Source organism: Corythoichthys intestinalis, chromosome 5 (assembly GCF_030265065.1).
Source record: "Corythoichthys intestinalis isolate RoL2023-P3 chromosome 5, ASM3026506v1, whole genome shotgun sequence".
NCBI classification, from domain to species: domain Eukaryota; kingdom Metazoa; phylum Chordata; class Actinopteri; order Syngnathiformes; family Syngnathidae; genus Corythoichthys; species Corythoichthys intestinalis.
This window is the reverse complement of record NC_080399.1, coordinates 34,293,771-34,316,241: the sequence shown is the minus strand read 5'-3', so window position 1 is coordinate 34,316,241 and position 22,471 is coordinate 34,293,771. Positions and strand designations below refer to the sequence as shown.

General features: G+C 39.9%; 2 protein-coding genes across 3 annotated transcripts in view; one reads left to right on the top strand and one right to left on the bottom strand.

Annotated features, from left to right (window-relative positions):
- The first annotated feature begins 14,029 nt into the window (after window positions 1-14,029).
- Window positions 14,030-22,471, top strand: part of LOC130916339 (growth arrest-specific protein 2) — a 41,758-nt gene continuing 33,316 nt past the window's right edge. The window contains exon 1 of one of the 2 annotated variants that reach the window (XM_057836996.1): window positions 14,030-14,075. The gene's annotated coding sequence lies outside the window, so the exon portion shown is untranslated. Of the gene's footprint in view, window positions 14,076-21,953; window positions 22,146-22,471 lie in introns of those variants that run through there. The other variant, XM_057836995.1, reaches the window with a different exon arrangement.
- On the bottom strand, window positions 17,301-22,335 carry fancf (FA complementation group F). Its single transcript, XM_057836994.1, has one exon. It carries the CDS (start codon window positions 21,982-21,984, stop codon window positions 20,950-20,952), a length of 1,035 nt encoding a protein of 344 aa, XP_057692977.1. The 5' UTR covers window positions 21,985-22,335; the 3' UTR covers window positions 17,301-20,949.

Sequence of the window (22,471 nt, the reverse complement as noted above, 5' to 3'; positions counted from 1 at the left end):
AGCGCCCTCCTCCTCAATGCAAGACCGAAGCCGGAAGTCTCTCATTTTCATGGCGCGGGATTAAAAAAAACTAAATAAATATAGCGATCACTTCCACACACATCCAAGCGGTCCATATCATTCGGGAGCATAAAATACCGCATGTATTATGAAATAAACATGCTTTTTCGTGTCACATGCACTTTAAACGTCATACAACAAAACAAAAATACCAATACCAGTACCAATCAATACCGTAAACCAGACATGTCCAAAGTCCGGCCCGGGGGCCAAATGCGGCCCGTGGTCAAATTTCATCCGGCCCCCAGCCTGTCATAAAATCAATAACGTCTGGCCCGCACACAGACTTCATAAATTGGTCAGCAGTACTGCGACCAGCATTTGAAGTAGCTTACACACTAAATGATGCTCCTCATTTACCCACTAAAAGGCAGCAGCACTGTAAGCAACATTACCCAGTGTGACCCTCTACTTCCAATTTTCTAAAATGGCGACAATCAAGAAAAAAAAAGTTGACTGCGATGACCGACGCTTCAAGGATAGGTGGAAATTGGACTATTTCTTCACTAAAATACATAACGACTGTGTCTGCCTCATTTGCAGAGACAGTTGCTGTTATTAGAGACTTCAATTTGAGGCGATATTACCAAACAAGACACACTGTCACGTACGACAAAATTTCAGGGAAGATAAGCAGCGACAAATTGAAGCAACTTGAAGCTAGTTTAATTTCACAGCAGCAGAATTTCGCAAGAGCCCGAGAGTCGAAAGGGAACGGCACAAAGGCCAGTTGCGAGATTGTTGAAATTATTCATTAAAAAAAATATCAAAGCAAATGTGACACACAGAATGGTTTGCTAAAATTTGCTTAAATATATTGTTCTACGAAAAGGACGTCAACCAAGGTCGGCCCCCCACATTTTTACCACACCAAATCTGGCCCCCTTTGCAAAAAGTTTGGACACCCCTGCCGTAAACAGTGAGACTAAGATCGATAGGAAAAATTGCAGGTATGTTTTGAGTTTGGATTTAAAAATTGGAAGGGAAGCTAGAGTGTAGAGGTCATTGGGTAAAGCGTTACTGAACTGGTGGCAGAGTGGGTAAATGCTCTGGAACCCATGGTGGCATGCCAGTCGGGGTGGAAGAAAGTTGGTGGCAAGTATAATGTTGCTGTTATGATTTATCAGTTTCAGATGACTAGCAGTAAAAACAAAACAGTACATTTTAACTGCATCGCTACCATTGACGACGACAGACGCTGCCAGCCTCTCCCAGTCCAACTGGATGGACCATTATTGACGTTTTAAGTAAACAAAGTAGTTGAGGTAAAGTGTTTGGGTGGCGCATGTGTCATGGTTCACGCTATATGATTGGAATCATCATCATCATCACGACTCTTGCGTTGGGAGGGGAGTCATAATGCGCTCGTTTAAAAGTACTTGGTTAAAAAGGCATCATGACCATATCTGACCACCTAAACGCATCCTGTACAACCGACAGGGTTCTTACACCTTTCATGTTCAAATTCAAGTGCTTTTTAAGGACTTTCAAGACCAATTTTCCAGTACCTTTTAAATGTTGTCCCATTTTTTCTTTTTCTTTTTTTTTTACGATGAGGCAGAAATAAAATATGATGCCACAAGTAGGCAAACATCTTCCAAAATGTTCTATGACCCTGGAAGCTCAAGAAATGTAGTTTCAAAGGTGCTGATTCTAGAACCCCCCCTAGGAGGGTGCATTCCCAATGGCAGAGAGCATTTTGTGGCAAACTCAAACCTGTGGCAAAGCAGAGGCACCAGTATAGTGATAGCATGTTGTTTGGTGGACGGGGAGGAAACCATGATAAATGCGCTTTCTTGAAGTTTTGGGCACTCAAAAAACGGCTCTTACACATCCAATTGCTACGCTCAATAATATCCCGATGCACGTTTCAATGGAACTAGTTCACAACAACAACAAAAAGCTATTTCGTTCTCGCCGAACTAGTAAATCGCTTTACAAGGCTATTACAATCTCTCCTACTCCTTAGAATAAGATATGTGGCTATTTTCTTGTGCAACAAAGGGAGTCGATCGAGGGGCAGTTGAGTAGGCCGAGTCCTACCGGCGACGAAACCGAGGGAAGTGGCTCTCAGCCAGATTAAACTACAACTAGCAAAAGGGGATGTGCAGGTCATGAAAAAATGTGACAAAAAGAGGAAGTAGTCGTGGGATAAAAGTATTGTACTAAACCACAGCAAATGCACATGTATGCTTGACTGAACGCTAAACTATTCACGCAAGGACTCAAATGCACTGTAAGCTTGGGAGCAACGATGTGACTTGGCACATCAAATGAAAGCAACTTCAGAACGATCCTGCAGCAGCGATGAAACAAATTTGTTGTATTTTGCTTCATTTAATAATTTTTTATGATATATTTAAATATACTGTGTACCTAACATTTCCAAGTATTTAAAGGGATCCTCTATTTTTAAGACAAGTAATTCTTAAAAGATAAATGTTAGTATGAGTTATAATAATTTGATATTAAAACCCCTCTTAATGTTTTTGTTTTAATAAAGTTTGTAAAATTATTTTAAGTGATAGGTCGCCATTCTTGTTACGTCGCAGTGCGTGACGTCACCGGTCCCGTTGCCGAAATTCCAGCGTGTCATTCGTTAGCTTTCCAAACATGTCGTCAGAGAACAATTGTGGTTTATTAAAGCCTACATGTATTTAAGTATTTAAGGACTTTAAGCAAAATTCAAGCATTTTTCAAACCTTGAAAACTCAACAGTAAAATACCAGCGTTTTCAAGGATTTCAAGGACCCGTACCAACCCTGATGCTAATACATGTTTTTATTAAAGGATTTGTTGATGACATGAACTGTTTGAAAGATAAAAATGAAATGTGAAACCATAGCTGGTAACGTTAACTTGTAATAATCTAGCCTGGTACACCAGACTCACCGCTGTTCCAGCTATTGAGTCTGGCTACCATTCAGTGGATAAAATTTCCAGGGCGGAGCAAGCCACAGCAAAACAGACAGCGGAGTGGACCAATCAGCGACGGGCGGACGTGACGTAAGAAAAGCGACGAGGGACTTGCGTGCAGAAGTAAACATACTAGGAGAGCGGAGTTTATTCAACATGGCTAGCGCGAGACAGACTGTTGTCAATGACTTGTGTCGATGTGTTTTTGGTAATATAAAAGTGATTTTACCGTGGATTGGAACACATTCTAGGCTCTCCTGTTCGCCCTCTGTGTTGTTGTGGAGACGACTTCCGACGGGGAAGAGTGGTGTTGCTCGTTAAGAACACGTCATGCAAATAAACGAATCTGATTCTCGCAGTCGGCGTGATGTCACGATGACCTCATTTTGAGATGGGGCACGCACAGGTAAACATCCGTAGACAAACTTTGTCTGAAATTCATGTATTTCAGCTGTGTTTTGCGTCTTTTTTTCATAAAAACGTCTTAAACATGACTTATTATTATCACGAGTCACTGCCGACAGACGCAAGGAGGCGATACAATTTAAAATTAGCATGTATTGGCCTGCAAATCTGCCCATACAAAGTCGCAGCTGATAGCTGGATAAACAATCCAAAGGAATTGCCTGCAGTGGAGTTCGGAAACATCTACAACTACCTCATAAAGTCGCCCAGTAAGTTGACCTTTATCAATTATGTGGAATATGTACTGTGTGGAGCTAAGAAAACTGGTAGTATATATGAAGTGATTATCTCTGCCGTAACCGGTAATTCGCCTCCAAGCGTTATTTAGCCGTGAACACGTCACGGCAAAATAACCAATTCCCACCAGGCCAATGATATACCGATTGACCGATCAGAGCAGGTCATGGCAAAAGAAAAATAACGCTTTGCGAGTTGTCGGTTACGGTAATAATAACCACTGCCTAGTGTATTGAATCCTAGCAGCTAATTGGGGCAACAACACAAAAAAATCGATTAAAGTTTACTCACCAGTAATAAAATGTCGGGTGCAAACGTAAATGTGCCTGGATTTAGGTTTCCACTGGCGAGAATGGTCCACGGAACCGTTTTACTGTTCCTCGATTGATTGCTTTCAGCCATTTGCTTGTCCTTTTCTTCTCACGAGGAAGAATGAAGAACTTCAAATGCGACTCCGAACTCTTCCTTGCGTTACAACCCGCAACACGGCAATTTTTAGTTATTCCGACAGAAAAAAAGACCGCAAATAAGACAAAAGTTTTACGCGTTTGTACTACAATGCATGACAGAGCAACTGCTTGTGACTCGTGTTTTGCCCCCATTTCAATATGGCGACGCTTTGTTGTGGCTGGAGACGTCATTAATGCCCGAATGTCCAACTGCAAAAATTGGACGGTTGATTTTGTTCTTGCTGGAGAGGCCGTTAATGGGCTGGGTCCTAGACTATTCTCACAGTGTTTAAAAAAATACAGGGAGAACAGTCTTGCCGTGCCAGGCAAGTAAGAATCTAAAACTTTTTTTTTTCTTTTTCTTAATACCAATTACGTTACTCACTCTATATGATTGGCTTGTCCGAATGACCTTGTTTAAAAGAGTCTGTTTAAACCTGCTATGTAATTGTAATAAAATAAGCATGTGTGTGCTACTACTGGCTGAAGGCTGTCCTCACTCACTAACTCATCACTGACAGGTAAATCATAACCTACAGGCAACAATATTTATGCACTGCCCTCGACTAGCAAATTTCAAACCTACTGAAGGTTACTGGCTAACTCCTGACTATAATTCTGTTATTATTTAATCGGCCCTGATCAAAAATCGGGCTGTAGCGATAGATAGATAGATAGATAGATAGATAGATAGATAGATAGATAGATAGATAGATAGATAGATAGATAGATAGATAGATAGATAGATAGATAGATAGATAGATAGATAGATAGATAGATAGATAGATAGATAGATAGATAGATAGATAGATAGATAGATAGACTTATATTAATAGACTACATATCTATACCTATGTTACATAGCTACCAAGTTTCAAGACGATCAGTTCATGAATGAAGGAGGAGTAGGACTGAAACGTCAGTGTGCACAAGAATAACAACAACAACAACAACCATCACCTGAGTGTCGACTTGACAGACCATCAGCCTGTAAAAAATGTATTAGATTGTAAAAGATGTGTTGATGTGGTCAGATACCTTTACAACAATTTTTTAATCAGGCATTTTTCCATGAGGGCAGACCCGTGCCGCCCATAAGGCAATTTAGGCAACCGCCTAGGGGCGCCGCAGCATCCAAAAAGGCGTCAAGAAAAATATTCAAATAATATTTGATGATAGCAGTATTCAAAAAATTATACAAAACAATAAAACAAAAGAACAACAAAACCGTTCATAATGTCTTTAAATAATAATGAAATCATTTTTCTAGTGTGCTTTCTGCCCGTTTCACTTTTTCCTGTGATGCGATAATTTCACTACGGACCCTAGTCCCTCTCACCACCCAGCAGACCAGCGAGCTACCTGGAGGTGCTATTTTTAGCATCCGCAATTGAGCGACATTACGGTGACATGTCAACTTCATGAAAAGACAAAAGCCCTCCAGGACCGAGAAGAAAAAGAAAGAAGACAGCAAAGACGTGAAGAAAAACAGAGGTTTGTTGTGATGATTTTTTTCAACAGCATAAGCACGTAGATTTAGCGCAACTGCAAGCTAGCGGTTATTGACATAGAGCTTATATGACTTAGTGCTAAAGCAAAATTATACTGTATCATTAGCCAGGCTGTTGTTTTAGAAATATTTCCAGTATTCAGCCAGCTGTGGATTAGTTTCAGTTAAATTTACTCCCCCTCCAATTTTAGAGAAACTTGAACAAAGTGTTTGGGAGACTAAAATTGTCTTGCTTATTTTCTTGTGATGTGAACAACTTTTACCTTGTGTTAAATTGTGCTTTTCAAATAAATTTGCCTTGCCTAAAAGTGCCAGGGTTAATTAAATAAATACACCATTAAATATGGAATTAATAATTTCAAAGTTCTGTGGTATGGGGAACTAAAAGTGCCACGGATTTAAATGCAAACCTTTGTTATTAAATGTGTCATTAATTCATTAAAATGGAGATCAAATTCATGTAAAAACATATTCAATTTATTAATTTTTTTCTATCATATATTATTTAATTCATTATAATTGGATAGTCCTGTGTAGTTGACGTGCTTCAAGGATTTATTTTCTTTTCACTACGCTGATAGTGGCCGGATCCAATAGACAGGTACTGTAGGCTGCAAGAATTTAGGCGCTATTATGGTTATGTCATGCTGGTTTCACAATCAACAGCTATTTGACTAATATAATGTAACATTCCACTTTCTTCTCTTTGTAGATGCTCTTCTGAAATATTTTCCTTCTACCTCTGTACATCCTGAGCCATCTTTTACAGCGATTTTATCCACATCAGCACCAAGTCCAAGCCCACCAAGTCCAGGAAAGAAGTGCACCTTCCAAAACAACTGTCATATAAAAGTGCAATAGATGCTTTTGCATCAGTGAAGCCAAGGTGAGTAAGGTTATAGGTCAAGCTGAAACAAAAAGGTTTTAAAGTGTTCTGTGTGTTTTTATATAGGTTTGTGTGGGTGTGTGTTAATCATATTGTAATAACAATTCTTAATTTTTTAAATGCATTTGTTTTTAAAGTGTTTTTTATTGGTGCTTTTGAATAGTTATTACAGCATTTTTCTTTTAATTTATGCACTTGTTCGTTGTCTTTTTTATATAATAAATTACAAAGAGATAGTGTGCTTTTTCAGTGTGAGTGTTTAAATATGTGGTGAAAATGGGGGGGGGGGGGGGGGGGCAACAAATGTGTTGCCTAGGGCACCAAATTGGTCAGGAACGGCCCTGCATGAGGGCATTCCTCAGCCAATCATATAACGTGAATAGTGTGACATGCAAACTCCCGAACACTTTGTGCACTCCTAACAGTGTGTGTACATAGACTGTATATGGTACTGAAATATGATTGCTTGCTTTACTTCAAAATTTATTTTACATTTACATCGGTTAGCTTTTCCCAACGAATGAATCTATTGTTATAATGGCAGCCAATGCGGTAAAAGTGCTTCAATATTGTCATGGTTTTGTCTTGGTATAGTATAATAAGCCATTGCTAGGTATATAGTTTTGGGACAGTCTTACAGCAAGCTGCAAAATTGCTTTGTCCACTTCATTATTCCAGTATCACCTAATAGGCTGTGTTATGCATGTGACTATACACACGACATAGAATGATTATTAGCCAAATGGCTATGATGAATTTTTTGGGCACAAGCAAAGGAATCACTCTCTATGGGCCATATCCAATTTCTTTGCTTTGAATCCCCAAAATATGACAAATGTTTGGTAAACAGAAAATGTATCAATTGACAGTTTTGTTATTGTGCGCTTGGAAAAATGAATGGAAGGAAGTCTTTTGTGTTCAGTCAAACACCATATTAGTGCCCGGCCCAACCCGACAGCCGACCCAGGAGAACGATTGAGGTGGTAAATAATTCATAGCAAAAATGGCTTCTATCCACTCCCGTGAATCATTGCCCCCTCTTTCCTGCGCAAACAAGGATTTGATGGCATTATGAATGGAACATCACTTTTCTCAATTACAATATTAAATGTTCAATACAAGAGCAAAGTATAGGGAATATAATATTCACAACTGAGAGGGCTGGCAATGATAGAGAATTAGTTAATAACAAATCATAAATCTACCTGATTCGGAGCCGTTCTCTCATTTTATTAGATATCACAATGTTGCTTGGTGTGCAATATCTTACTCTGAGCTTGAAAGCAGTGCTCAAATCACGTTCATGTTTACTGTGCTGTCTGATCACAAGAAGCAGCTCTATGCAAACAGTAAGCAATTACAGTAAATCTCAGTTTCTCCTCGGATAATCGCCTCTTCGACTGAGGAGGGGGTGGTGGAGTGTAAACGCCATCAGCACTCACTGCCGCCCTCCTCCTCAACTTGTGTTAATTTGACAGAAAACCCAATTGAGTCAGCAGTGGTGTGGAACGTGTTTCTCTTCCTGCCACACCAGTCAGAGCAGTCATGGCTGTCGCCCCGATGACAAGCTTGTTAGCCATTAGATGCACTGTAATTGGACTCAATCTGGAGTCAGGGTTTTCACTGCCTGGAATCACATTGTGGACTTTGTGCGGCGTCATGTTCATGTGGCTGTTGTGAAATAGTGAGAGGGCAAGCGGATGGGTTATTGTCGGCATGTGGGGCAGGTGCAGTTTGGCTCCTGGGGGACTGTAATGGGATGAGGCCCCGACCGAATGAGTGTTTGATGACAGGCTCGCATCCCTCTCCAGGGAGCCTGCCTGCATGCAATTATCCTGCTGGTCTAGCTCCTTTTGCCAAATTGTACCCTGCCACTTCACCACAATGCTGCCAGCGTAGCCATTCATTTATTAATAATCCACATCAAGTCACTGCCTGTAATTGGAGCCCAAATTCCAAACGAAACATTGGAGTAATCGGTGCTTTATGAGCCTATCACGTGTGGTGTTAAACCACCTCAGGGTAATTGAATTGCGTCCTTCCATTAATAAAACAGTAATGGCTAGATGCTTGGAGACCAAATCAATCCCTTTTACATATATTAACGTCTTACACACACACCCAAAAGGATGCGGTAGTCAATATTTTGTAAATGACACAGGCTTGAAGAGTCATTCTAAGATCCTAACAGTGTTCTTACAAGAAGAGATTCTTGAGTGCGATATGCAAAGCTGACTTTGCTCAGAGCAGCAAGTTGCTCATTTTAAGCTTTCTTTCATCTGCGCTTGCTTTTTCATCCTACTGAAAGATTAATAGATACCAAACTGGGTACCTATAATGCAGCAGGGAGTTTTTAATGAATATCTTTATATGAGGGTTACATTTTTAGAGCTGCTTATGACATTATTTCCCCTCGGATATTAGGACATCTAACGTGTTATTTCTTAGTCATCCTCCACAGAACTGGCCCTGTAGTTTGAACGTGAGATCATCTATCACAAGTCTATCCAGCCCCCCTCCCCTGTACGGCATTAGGATGACAGTTTCATAGCTCTCTTCTCTGCAGTGTGCTCACATTGGTATCACACACAGAGACAAAGAGATGAGAGGCTGATAAGATTTTTACAAGATAACCTATTTGCTGGTGAAGCACTTGGGGGATCAAAAGTGTAGATAATGCTGAGGTTTATTTGTAATAAACATGTTTCAAATGTGACTTTTGTGAAATACATTCATAATATGACCTGACTTAAAATGTTATTTTGGATTCATAATCTTGTGTTTGACTTCTATTTTTTGTGGCAGTCATTGATAAGAAAACGTACATTCAGAAAAGCTACATTTTTTGACAACATGTGAACTCAGAAATGATTTGCGTTTGAGCGCAATTGTATTGACATAACATAACTGTGTGGCTAATAGTTTTTTATCACATAAAAACATAATTTGTGTATGCCTGACATAATACAAATATTGAAAAATCCAACCCTTTATAGTGTGTGTGATTAGTTTTGGTAACAAAAAAATATATAGGCCAATTAATAATATTTTTTTGCTATTATCAATCTTTATTGTATTTTTAAAAACATTTTTACCCAATTTTTAATTAGAAAATAAAATTATAAATAATATGTTAATAGAGATACAAATAAGCCTATATCACCCTGTAAAGATTTTTTTTAAATTATTTAATATGATAATATTTAATTTATTGTCTGCCAGTGACAATAATAGACATCCATCACATTTAAAACATGAGGACCTACATGCTTATTTTTCACGGATATTGACGGCATTAGGAGTCTAATCCATTTTGACTTAGGGCTGGCACTGATCATTCACTACTAGCCTCTCCCAGTAAAAATGAATCGGACGTCACACATCGCCAATGGCAGCCAATAAGTTAAATGATTGCCCGATAAAGTGTTATTTTGGTTGACTAAGAAACATGACCTACCTTTTAGTCCCTCCAAAGTTAACCTTCCGGAAGATGCTTCTACATTCATCATAGACCTTTAAAACAGTACAAAGAATTACATTAGACTAAAAAGATTAACTCATTGGCTACCATCGACGGCGATAGACGTCCAGTCCATTTTGTATGGGAGGGCTGACCGTTAATAATCACAGATGAAATCGATTTGACGTCTAGCACTGTCAATGGCAGCCAATGCGGACTCCATCCAACTACAATGAAACAGCTCAAATTGCACTGCAGTTTAATGTGTGCACAAAGTGTGTTGATGAAAGCACAGCATAGGGGAGTCTGACTAGGCATGTTTTGTAAATGTTCCTGAAAAAAGCTTCATGTGCAACCTCCAATGACTCAGTACCCTCCCCTCCATGCTCGATGAGCTTCAATATGGGGCACAGGTGTGAAGCGTGGCCCCCCTGCCCGCACTCACACCACCCCTCAAAGCCTGCTTCTGTGATCTGTCACTGTTGGGGCCAGACGAGGCCAGCGATGGAGCGGCTTAGGCACGTGCCAAGGGAGGGCTCTAAACCCTCAACACCCCCATCCGACGCACCCCTATTCAAACCACCAGATGGGAGCTGGATCCGACCTTTAATGAATGCTATCCCTCACCACCTCTACAGACAGAGCACGCCGGCACAAAACCTCACAGCAGCTGGGGGTAGTAACATTTCCTCTGAGTACACTTGAGTTGGAGTAATCGAATAAGAACTAATATTTTTTCTATTTTTGTGATTAAAGAAAATGGAGACATGCGTGCGTTTTTTTCCCTCATCCAGGTCACTTTAGTCCACAAACAAAGTTGTCAAACTGCTTCCAGAAATGTAAAATTACAATCAAAATACTCTAATGGCGACAGATGTGGAATTGGCCCGTGGGCCAGGCCACGTCGTTTTATGTGGCCTACAAAAGTGAATAATGTGCAATGACTTCATGTTTTTCAACATTTATAAAATAAATAAATAAACGTTTTTCTGAATGTAAAAATAAACATTTTTCTAAATACAGTATATATAAAAAAAACATTTATTAACAGAAAAAAATATGAAAAAAAATGTTGAAAATGTTTTTTATTAGTAAAAAAAAAAAATTTAAAAATGAAAAAAAAAAATTAAAAAGAAAGAATATATACGTTTTTTTAGGTGGGATAAGGGACAGTGAGATACCCGCATTTAAACGGCTAAATAGTACTGGTATTTAAAAATATCTAACAACAGCTATTTGGCCTACTTTCAGGAACTACAGTTAGTCCCCGGGTTACGAACGAGTTCTGTTCCTACGCTCGCGACGTAACACGAATTTCAACGCAAGTGGAAATTAACCCTTTAAGTACCCCTAAATGCGCCCTATATTTCAAAATAACAATCCAAAACATGTATGTCATATCAATAAAAGTTAAAAAAATGGCGGACAAGACACTGTTACGCAACTTAAAAACAAAACAAAAACAAAAAACGACTGGAGATAAAATGGCGAAGTAGGACTTGTGCCAAAAATTCAAAATCATAAAAGTCCGGTATGTCGTAACCCGGGGACTACATGTATTGGCTTGTATTTCTGGTTTTTTCCGCCATTACGTGTTAGTAAAATGAAATGCTATCTTTTCACGTCATTAAACAAGATTCTGTCTGCTCTGTCACAAAAGACTGAGGTGTTGTCTATCCCTGAAAGACCTTTTTTTTTTTTTTTTAATTAACAAGGAGGAAAAAATTAAAAATATTATAATAATAATTTAATTAAATAAATGTAAATAAATACAAAAACAAAAGAATAAGTGAGAACATATTTTCTATAAAAATGCTAAAAAAAAAAAGACCACTTGGACCATATTTAGGTCAACAAACTGCCGCTAAATGATTTGTTGACTATCAAAATTCATTTAATAAACACTCAGATGTCAATTATTTTCTACACTGTGGCAACCCTACTTCCCTGCCATAATAGTCCCCCGGAGAAACCCTAACTACGATATGGCCTGCGATAAAGATGATTTTCACACCCCTGGATTTGAACTTTGTGGAAATTTGCAGATAAAAATTGGGTAGCAGTTAGAGCAGGGGGGTAAACCGAAAATTTACCGTCACCGAAATTCTTCACGATGACCGACGTAATTTTGACCATGTCGGCAAATTCGGTAATTTAATAAAACAAGAAAATATAGTCTTTTCATCCCGCTTTGACTCTCTGTTGTTCGGCTGTGTTCATTCCCCTTTAAGAAAGCAGACAGTGTGCTTATGTATGGAGTCACGTGGTTTTCAGGAGGCCAAACAAACAGAAGCCCGGTAGGCTAACGCTACAAGTGAACGGGATGGAGTCGCGCTTAAGTTAGCTTCGCCAAACTTTCACCCGACATTAAGTAAACTCTTGGCGGGTTCCAGACGGGCTTTCACCCGCTGTCCTCCCTGGTTCTCACGATTTCAGGAGAGGATGCTTTCAGTGCTTTCTTCTGGTAGCCAAGCCACAGGCTAACGCTAGCAGCTAACAGCGGCTACAAATGAACGTGAAAGAGTTGGATAGCGGCTCTAACCTTGTCGAAACGGCTGAAATTAATGAGTGGACTGGGCACGGACTTCATGTAGCAATCATTATGTCGCGTTACTTGGCATCTCTGTGTGATTTCTCTGAAAGCTTTCATGATGGTAAAGCACTCAGCATAACGTATAATCAAACAGTGAAGCCTATATATAATATGACAGTTTAATGGCCACAGCTATTTTTCTGTATGTGTTTGCTTTATTCTGCCATCATAAAACCTTAAATGTTTCATTGGCATCAGAGAAATACAGCTTTAATCTGGTTGTGTCTGTGTGGAGGGGGGCATGTATTAAAAAATGTTTCGGGGGAAAAAAAACCGGCGGGAGGCCCCGGGGACGACCCAGGACACGCTGGAGAGACTATGTCTCTCGGCTGGCCTGGGAACGCCTTGGGATCCCGCCGGAGGAGCTTGTTGAAGTGGCTGGGGAGAGGGAAGTCTGGGCTTCCCTTTTAAAGCTGCTGCCCCCGCGACCCGACCCCGGAACAAGCGGAAGATAATGGATGGATGGGACAAAAAACCCTGAAACCTTGACGTAAACACTTGTGTTGAATAATTATGTCACAGCAGCCATTACCAATAAGTTGTCTGAAGTGTACTGTTAAAGCTGCAAGTCATTTGTGTTAGAATGACATGTTTGCACAGTCGTCATATTGATTTTTATAATGTTGTACATTTTTCAAGTCATACAAGCTGTGATAAATGTTCACACTAGAATTCTTATTGTTTACAAGATTTTTTTTTTAATACTTAATGTTTAGACTGCATGTGCAATTGTTCAATTGAAAGCTGGTAAATATTGATTCAAATTTTCAAATTATATAACAGTCCGCTTGGGCGAATTTATCGTCATTTATCGTTATCGAGGTGAATCTGCTCAATCTATCGTGATACGTACTTAAAGGGTATGAAAACACTAAGAGACTGTGAGATATCAATAGAACCGCTATGTGGCAAGATAACAAATATTAATAATGTTAACAAAAAAATAAATCGCATTCATGAGCAATTATCGAAAATAGATCGAAAATTACGAACATTTCCGAAAGTATTCCGGAAACAGCCGAATGGGGCGGAGACGTCATAACAAGGAAACAAAAGGTCGAGGCAGGTGCCATCGTTGTTTATCGACGAGAGAGTTGCGTTCGTGTTTTATCAAAAAATCGCTAAAATGGTTCAAACCTGTCATGCTATGTGGTCTACAAATAGCCATTTGTCGCAATTGAGTACCCATGAGTTCCCGAACACGAGAAAAAGAGCTGGACTACGCAGACAATGAGTAAAGTTCGTTCATGCTAAGAGGGCTAATTTTGCAGACCCAGCCTCCGGCACGGTTTTGTGTGGTGCGCATTTTACACCTGAAAGCTATTCGAACTATGGACAAATGAAATCAGGTTTTGCTAAGAAATTGCTGATGAAAGCAGCCACCATACACGCGCAACCACCTAAATGTCCTGCGATATCAAAAAAGAGGACGACTGGCTCTGATGAGACAACCCCAGGCTAACCAAAGGAGCGGAGTAGCCAAGCTCAAAATGGCCAGAGTGAGTACTCTTTTATAATAAAAACATATCACGCATTGGATATAGGACTGGATACGTGTATAAATTATCGCTCGTAAAATATATAGAACAAATCCTCGAATCCCATTCATATTTGTGTCTGTTGGCAGAGCGAAAACCTATGATAGCACTATAAATGATAATTATTCTATACATTACATTTAGGCATGTGCCGGTATGAGATCTTGACGGTACGATAACCGTGGGCAAAAATACCGCGGTTTCACGGTATTGCAATTATATCTCCAAAATGTGTTATTTTGAGATGTATGGGTTAAAAAAATATATATTTTTTTTACATTGAACAGGATTTTTTTTTACATTTTTCAGAACATAGTTGCAAATTGGAACATGAATATATTTTTAAAATAAATTATCAAAAACAAATAAATAAATAAATATTTTCAATAAAATTAAAATAAATATAACTTATAGACTATACCCACAGCCACAGCTCAAGTTGCTCAAGATTAGGCCAAGAACAAAATAATTTCCATGAAAAAGTAAAAACACTTCTGAATAAAAAATTTTTTAAAATCTACTGCATGACTTTTTTGAGGGTGGAAAAGCTCAAGTGAAGTTTCGCCATTTTCAACCACTGTGTCAGCTCTAGTCTACATGATGTCATGCCTATGTGTTAAAAAACAAAGAATTAATAAGTTAATAAGTTAAAAATGTATAAGTTAGTTTAAAGTGTAAATATTGTTGTGGAAAGGTTTCATCTAAACAAACAAACAAAAAAACATTGGGAGTGAGACATCTCCTTGATCCAGCGAACGTGAATTTGTGCTTAGGGCAAGAGCATCTTTCGCAATTAGCGATCTTTGATGCTATTCCCTTTTTCCCTTCATTCAAGCGAATCAAGCTTGTTTTCTCACTCTGCGGCTGTAACACTCGACGAAGTTGCTCTCCCAGCTAAGCCTAGGCTAACATTCGTCTTTGTAAGCTTTTAGTTAGTTTGTTTATTGAATTTGAAAGGAAAATGTGTGTTTTGTTTTTGGCGAACTTTTCATGGTGCTAATCTGTTGAAGCTACTCACACATGGAAAAATACAATTGTACAATGTATTCATTTTGTATATTCCACTTACCATGATTTGAGAGCTCAATAAATTGAAGAAAAGTACGCCTAATGTTTGGAGTATTTGTTTTTGGGTTCAATGGCTGTCTAGCCGATAGCATCACTTTCACACACAGCAACAAACGGGAGGGGGTGAGCGCTGCCGCGCCAAGCCACTTCTGGCTGCATTTTTGACACATGAAAAATAGCGAATACCGTACTACGGTCTGACGGAAAATTTTAGTGGTTTTGAAACCGCGACATTTTCACACCATGGTGAACCGTGAAACCGGTAACCGGCACATGCCTAATTACATTATGTTGCGGTCACGGTGTATCAGCTTCACAAAAAGAAATGCAAAACAAACCATTCGATGTTTCCCAGCCGATGTTGCCGGTGTTTCATCAGTGTGATTGCTCCTCTCAATAATCCTTTCATCAGGCTGCATTGGCTTTCGTTTGGGCTGAAATTGATAACCCAAAACACCAAAGAAAGGTTCATAACTCTCCTCGTCACCATTAGAAGAATGTTCGTTGCGTCGGATTCGTCGCTGCAACTAGAAACAAAATTGTCCGCTATCATCGCCGCCATTCCGTACTAAGCACTGAGCCGGTTGTTTCCTCGTAGTGACGTCACGACCACAATATGCTAGATTTCCGGGATCTCGTGGGCGGGTCCTTTTAGCTTGACAATCGATCCAAATTTCTATCATTTCCTTGGTGTTGCGATGTGTGTAATTACACGAAGTGGCATGATATGAATCCAAAAGGCATGCGTTTATAGATAAATGATGGAATATTAGCATTTCCCCAGGTGTTGTCATACCCTTTAACGCCATATCGCCCAGCCCTACTAGCAGTATTATTTAGAAATACTTACATTCGATACAAAATTTTTTAAAAGCAACAAGACACAGGCGATCATGGTTTAAAATGATCTTGCTACCACACACACAAAAATCCCAATGCCACAATCTGTCACCGGGGGGGGGGGGTTTAAGTTCCTGCCAGAGTCCTGCTACATTACAAGAAAAAAGGTAATCTTAACCCATATTTGAGGGGAGCGAACATGTTAAAACATTGTGATGGATAATAAAGGATCATACCTATTTTCACATCAGTCAAAGTGTGCTGCTTTTTAACTACGGTTGCCAGTAATAATCATCACCTTGGTTACATTTCCACTGTGAATCCGATGTGCGAGGCTGTGAAAAATACTGCCAGTCCCAAAGGCTGAATGTTAACTATGCAATGTAGAAATTGGCCTTGCAGAATTAATAATTGGTTTTGGTGTGCTAAAATCCAATTGAGATCATTGGCATGTTTTTACAACAGAGGAGCAGACGAGGTCCATTTAATCATGGGCGCTTCGCTTTTTTGTCAGCCACATATGTTCCTCCCGCCTCGGAAATAAATTGCTTGTGTACACATGGACCAGTACTCTGTGACCCTTGTCACGGTGTGAATTGCTTTCACGGTGTGTTAAACGAGCCGTGGCCGTGTTGGTGTTTGCATGCACGCCATGGCGGGGCCTTCTAATCCTTCGGTGTGGCGTGCACAAGCTATTGTGCAGTCTTTGATTGAACACACACAGGATGTGGCTAATTGATCCCTTGCCACAGTGGTTTTCTAGCCTATAGGTAGCCATGTGTGAATTAGTATTCAAGACACCTGACTGGCACAGAGCCAGCAATGCTTGTGGTTCATGAAATGTCATGTGACCAAATTGGAACACAGGTTGACAACATGATTCTTTTAACCTGAATGTTCAAAATCACTCTTTTCTTTATCGCTGGAGCTAACGTGCAATCACACATCAAGGTTTAAGGACGGGCGGGGGTGAGGTGTTCAAATGAACCCCGGATTCAATAATGACTTTATTTGGATGGTAATTGTAATTCCTTCCATCCACACAGGTTTGTGTGGCACATAATATTTTATTGAAAGTGGTCATAAATCACAATTTGTTTAACCTCATAAAGATTTGGCAGCCACATGCGTAGACGTAAAATTCTGAGTCATGCAGGCCCGAATATTAAGAACTGTGGTGTACATGACCCAAAATGTGTTGTTACATAGTTGGTGAATTAATGATCTGTGTGAGCGAGTGACACAAATTCATATATTTTGCATGGTAAATTATTTCAAGAGAATAATAAATATTGCACAGTATGATTCAGAGTCCTTTTATATTGTACACTACAACCACATTTAACTTGTCTATTGGGCTAGGTTCATACCGCAGGCCTTAATGCACAAATCCGATTTTTTCGTGTTTTTCCGACTCATGTGAGGCATTAACTTGACGATCTGAACGGAACAGTTCACATAAAAGTGGAGCATTTCAAATCCGATCTAGGTCACGTTTGCATGTGGTTAAAAACTGATCTGGGCCACATTTTTCCAGAATGTGGCTGTGGTCTGAACTGTCAAGTCTCCCAAATCAGAATTCATGCACCAATTACGTCAGCAAAGTGTGGGAGGCACGGAGGACGGCAGCGATGGAGCTGTACATTGGTGTTAGCGCCTAGCCACGGACTTCGTAATAATTGACAGGACATTTGCCGTATGGCCCGCGCACCGGCGGGCCCGTGGGGGGCTGTGTGAGTCAACTTCATTTCAAGTCGATGGGAATGACTCTCACACATACATTTGAACAATCAGGTGAAATTACATTCAAAATGTACAAAATCTGGACTGCATACTAACAACAAGGATTGTCTCAGGAGTGATTTGTTCGAGGATTCAAGGTAATTATTATATTTTTCGTACAATGCATGCATTTTAAAACGTGGTGAAAAAAAAAATCAATCGGAGCCATTGGCTTCATTCTTCGACAAATTTATGTAAAATAACTGCCCGGTTTTTGCTTTTAACCAAGAATCGAGACTGTTTTACGTCCATATCTATAAAGAATTGAGTGATTTAAGCATTTATTCACAAGAATTTTGAATGGAAAACGCCATTCATTATAACAAAGCTAACGCACTAGCTTCACAAAAACTGCCGGTTTGTTTTGCTTTTAACCAAGAATCGAGACTGTTTTACGCCCATATTTATAAAGAATCCAGGGATTTAAGCATTTATTCACAAGAGGTTCAACGTAAAAACCTCGTTGCTATGGACTTGTGGTAAGGCAGTGCCAGAGTGAAAAAGACGAGCCATTTTTACGTGAAGTAAATGCTTCCTGCACGGTTTCTTTTGCTTTAGACCAAGAATCGAGACTGTTTTACGTCCATATCTATAAAGAATTCAGTGATTGAAACATTTATTTGCAATAATTGTCTTCTTTGTTTACACACGGAGGAGACTTAAAGATCGAGCTGCACTTTCGCCATATTTACGTAAAATACATGCTACCTGCACGGTTTCTTTTGCTTTTAACCAAGAATCGAGACTGTTTTACGTCCATATCTATAAAGAATTCAGTGATTGAAGCATTTATTCACAAGAATTTCAACGTAAACATGTTTTTTTTTTGCTACGGCAGCCATGTTGGATTTTGTATCTCTAGATTTTATTTTAGACATTTCTGCGTCCATATTTAAAAACAATCAGCTTTTACGTGTTTTATTTTATGTAATATTTCAATCTAATAACTTTCAGTAAAACACCATGGTCCCACACTAACCCCTACACCGATGGCAACAAGCAGATCTTCATCGACTTTGACCCCATGCACCTTTGGAAGAAGATCTACAGCAGCTTCTACAACAACGGCTGTATGGTGCTGCCCAGGTGTCCTGGGGCTGGGGTAAGTGGCCAGCATTATTCACTTTATAAAAAAGATTCATCAAAACACCTATCTTTCTAAAACAAACATGTTTTTTAGGAGCCTCAGAGAATGAGGCCGGCCCGATTCTCGAGCCGGAAAGTGCTGGCCAGGTGGGAGAACTAAAAGTGTCATGGCCGGCTACAAGTTGACCCAGAAGGTGCTGGCGCGCTCTTCGATCGAGAAGCAGAGCGTCGGGCTTATCATGGTGGACCCCAACACGGTCGCACGGGCAAGGAGGAACACAGGGACACACAGGGAGATGTTCCAGAGAATGGCCCACATGGCGTCCTTCAGAATGTCGCTGTGGGACTCCCTGATGCGCAGGAAGCACAAGAGCACCTGCTGGAGTTCCTGGAGGTCCCTATTCAAGTGTTTTGGTGCGAACTTCTCCAAGGATTTGACTTCCGAAGCGAGGACGTACAAGGCCTTAGAGTGGCAGACCAGCAGAAAGGAGATGGCGAGGAACAGACTTGTACAAGTCGAGGAAGCTGACCGGAAAACACAAGATTCATATCCAATATTCATTTGCATGCATATTCTATGTTGAATACTTTCTCACCTAAAATATTGAAAGCATTAACTTTCAAATTGCTGCTCATTCACATCGATTATTTGCACTGCCTGAACATACGACTATCTCATACGCATTTTATATTTATTTAGATTTTATACTTGCTAGTCACTTTTGAGATTTTTATTTACAATGCACAGTAAAGGGAAATGCTCCAAAATTTAATTGTATACAATAAAGGGCGATTCTATTATATTATATTGTATAATAAGTTGTGATTGTGTATACAGTCTATTAATAATCTATCTATATATTATTAATAGTTTATTCTGCATGTTTTCCTCAAGTATTAAGTGTCTGATGTGAAAAACGAGTGATTCTGTTGAAAACTTGCAGTAAAAAAAAAAAAAAAAAAAAAAATTAAGTTGCTATTTTGGGCAAAAACTTATATGTTTAATATTGCTATTGATCCAGAAAATATAGGTGATTATCTCTGCATTTGGTGATTTTTGTGCATCTAGTGTAAAATCTGAGAATTTTATAGCCATTTTAGGTTTTGTTATACTTATATAAAAATATAATTAATCGGGATTTTATAGGGGAAGGACTTTGAATTTTTTTATGCCGCTGCTCACGGAGACCCATATATGGGTAAGGTAGGTGCCTGTTTTGGTTTTAGGTCAGTAGCAGCTTTGGTTTTGAAAATATTTGAAGTTTCTGAAAATAGGCCCCCTAAGGATCGCCCATTATCCCGTGTCCTGTCAAGTATTATGAAGTCCATGGCCTAGCTTGAACTCGGCTTTTAGGAGGAGGCGGGCTTGACAACAGTCATCAAAAATTAAATTGGGCGGGATAAGCCTGGGAATGCAGTTTTCTTTCTGTGTGCCGAATGAGTAGTACAGTATTTCAATATTGCTTATATGGCGGAGAGTCAGGACAAACTGACAGTATGTGTGTGTGTCATGCACGCACAGTGCGTCCATGCGTACTATCAAAATATACTTTGAATATGAGACTAAACGGGGATAATTTATGTCTGTCATTTGTGTCCTCTTTTTGGAAATAAAAAAATGATCGCCCTAGAATGGCATAGAGCCAGCATGTGTAGTAATTTGTTTTCAGTTTTCTCAATGCATGTCGGACTGCGAGTTAGTGTGCATGCGTACTACATTTACGGTCTCAACGGAAAAATGCAGACAGAACGGGCACGCCAGAAAAATCAGATTTGTGCATTAAGACCTGCGCTATAAACATACCTTAGATACTGTTTTTGTAACAATAATTTGGTTACTAGGTTTTACTTTGTATGTGCAGGTGTAGTAATGCCTTTACCAATTGTGGTGTATTAGTTTATGCAGAAAAGGACAAACTTAAAAAAAACTGGTTTAATTCTCACATCATTTACCATTAATTTGATTAACATTTGACAGAGTAGAAACAGCAGTCTTTAAAACGGCTGAATACTTCATTAAGATTTTAGAATAAATATGTGGCAACATGCATTTCTGAACCTATTTATCAAGACGCTTTTGTATTTCTGCTAAGAGATCTCCCCACACACTTAATCCTCTGACATCGAAGTCTCCATCTGATATCTTCAAATCAGTCAGCTCTCTTTCTACAGTTGTCCATAGAGTGGGACACCCTTCAAACAAAACAACAAAGTGCTCAACCACTCCCTGAAAAGACACTTTTGGTCTTGTGCCGCTTTGCACCCATTTGCCATCGTCCAAGCAGTACTCCATATCAGCAGCCCATTTTTTGAGGACACCACCGTACATGTCCCTAAATTTAACATTTTCTTTGGCCAAGTCTTTAAGACGAGATGTAGGCAGTGTGAGGCACATGTGCTGCAGCAGGCTGTGTTTTTGCTGGAGCCAGTCGAGGAGAAAATCCACTGAAGCGCTTCGTGCATGTGCATTTTCTCCAGTCAGCAGAACAGCAGTGAGGACCAGACACAAATGTTCTGCTTCTTTGCATCCCTGGAGAACAGAGTCAAGAAATTGCTGCGCCCGGCGAGTTTCACCGCCTGGGCTCAGCAGGGCGTGAAGCCTCTCTGTCAACAAGGCGGCTTGGGCCTCGGCACCGGCGCTTGTGTGTCCCGTGATGGGACTTAAAATTTGAATAGCGGATTTGCATTGAACGATGTTACCGCAAATCCCAGTGACTTCCTGATACTCTCCTGGTTTGCAGTGTGCTGGCTTTGTGGTGTCAAAGAGTATCTTCATAATGGAGATGGGGAGATTGGGGTTCTTTAAGAGTGCTGTAAGCAATAGGTGCTGGCACTGTGACAGGTCCAAAAAGGAGAGGTCAGTATAATCTCCGTAGACTGCTCTCAAATTGCTATTAGCATGCTGTACTTGTATTTCCATGAGCCCTCTTATTTTGGGGTTCTGGTGGAACTTGGAGAAAAGATGCTCGCAGTAGCAGGCCCAGTGAAAAGCCCGAGTAAGATACTGTCGGTCCCAGAGACGTACGTCACCGCTCCGCGCCGCCACAGCCAGCAGCTCGACTGTACTCGACAAATTCTTCAGCGCAGCCTCCATGCAGCGCTCTCGGCGGGCACAGGAGTTCGACCACCTCCAATTCCCACGGAGGACGGCAGAATTAAGTCAATATGTTCTCTCTACAACGACCACCACCACAGCGCCATCGAAGCTTCACGCTCGCTTTCTCGTTCGAACGGGCTTGCTAAAGTTATAGCATTGTGAGTTCGTCGATACATTTGCCTCACTTATTACTTACAACGGTTCAGCTACGGGACAAAAACGTTTTTGAACTATATAAATCGCTATTTCAGAGCAAGACTTAATAAATGTGTAAACTCACGTTCCTTTTGGCACTTTTATCTTTGCTTTATACGTGCCGCTTGGAATTTGGCGCATGCGTATTGGTAATAACAGCTGCGAATGACGTATGCAAACTTCAGTCAAAGGATTGGTACAACTATAGATATCATATTTAGAGAGGTATGATACGTTCTGTAAGCTAATAGGACAGTAGCCAGCGTTGTCATTTGCTAGCCATTTTGCG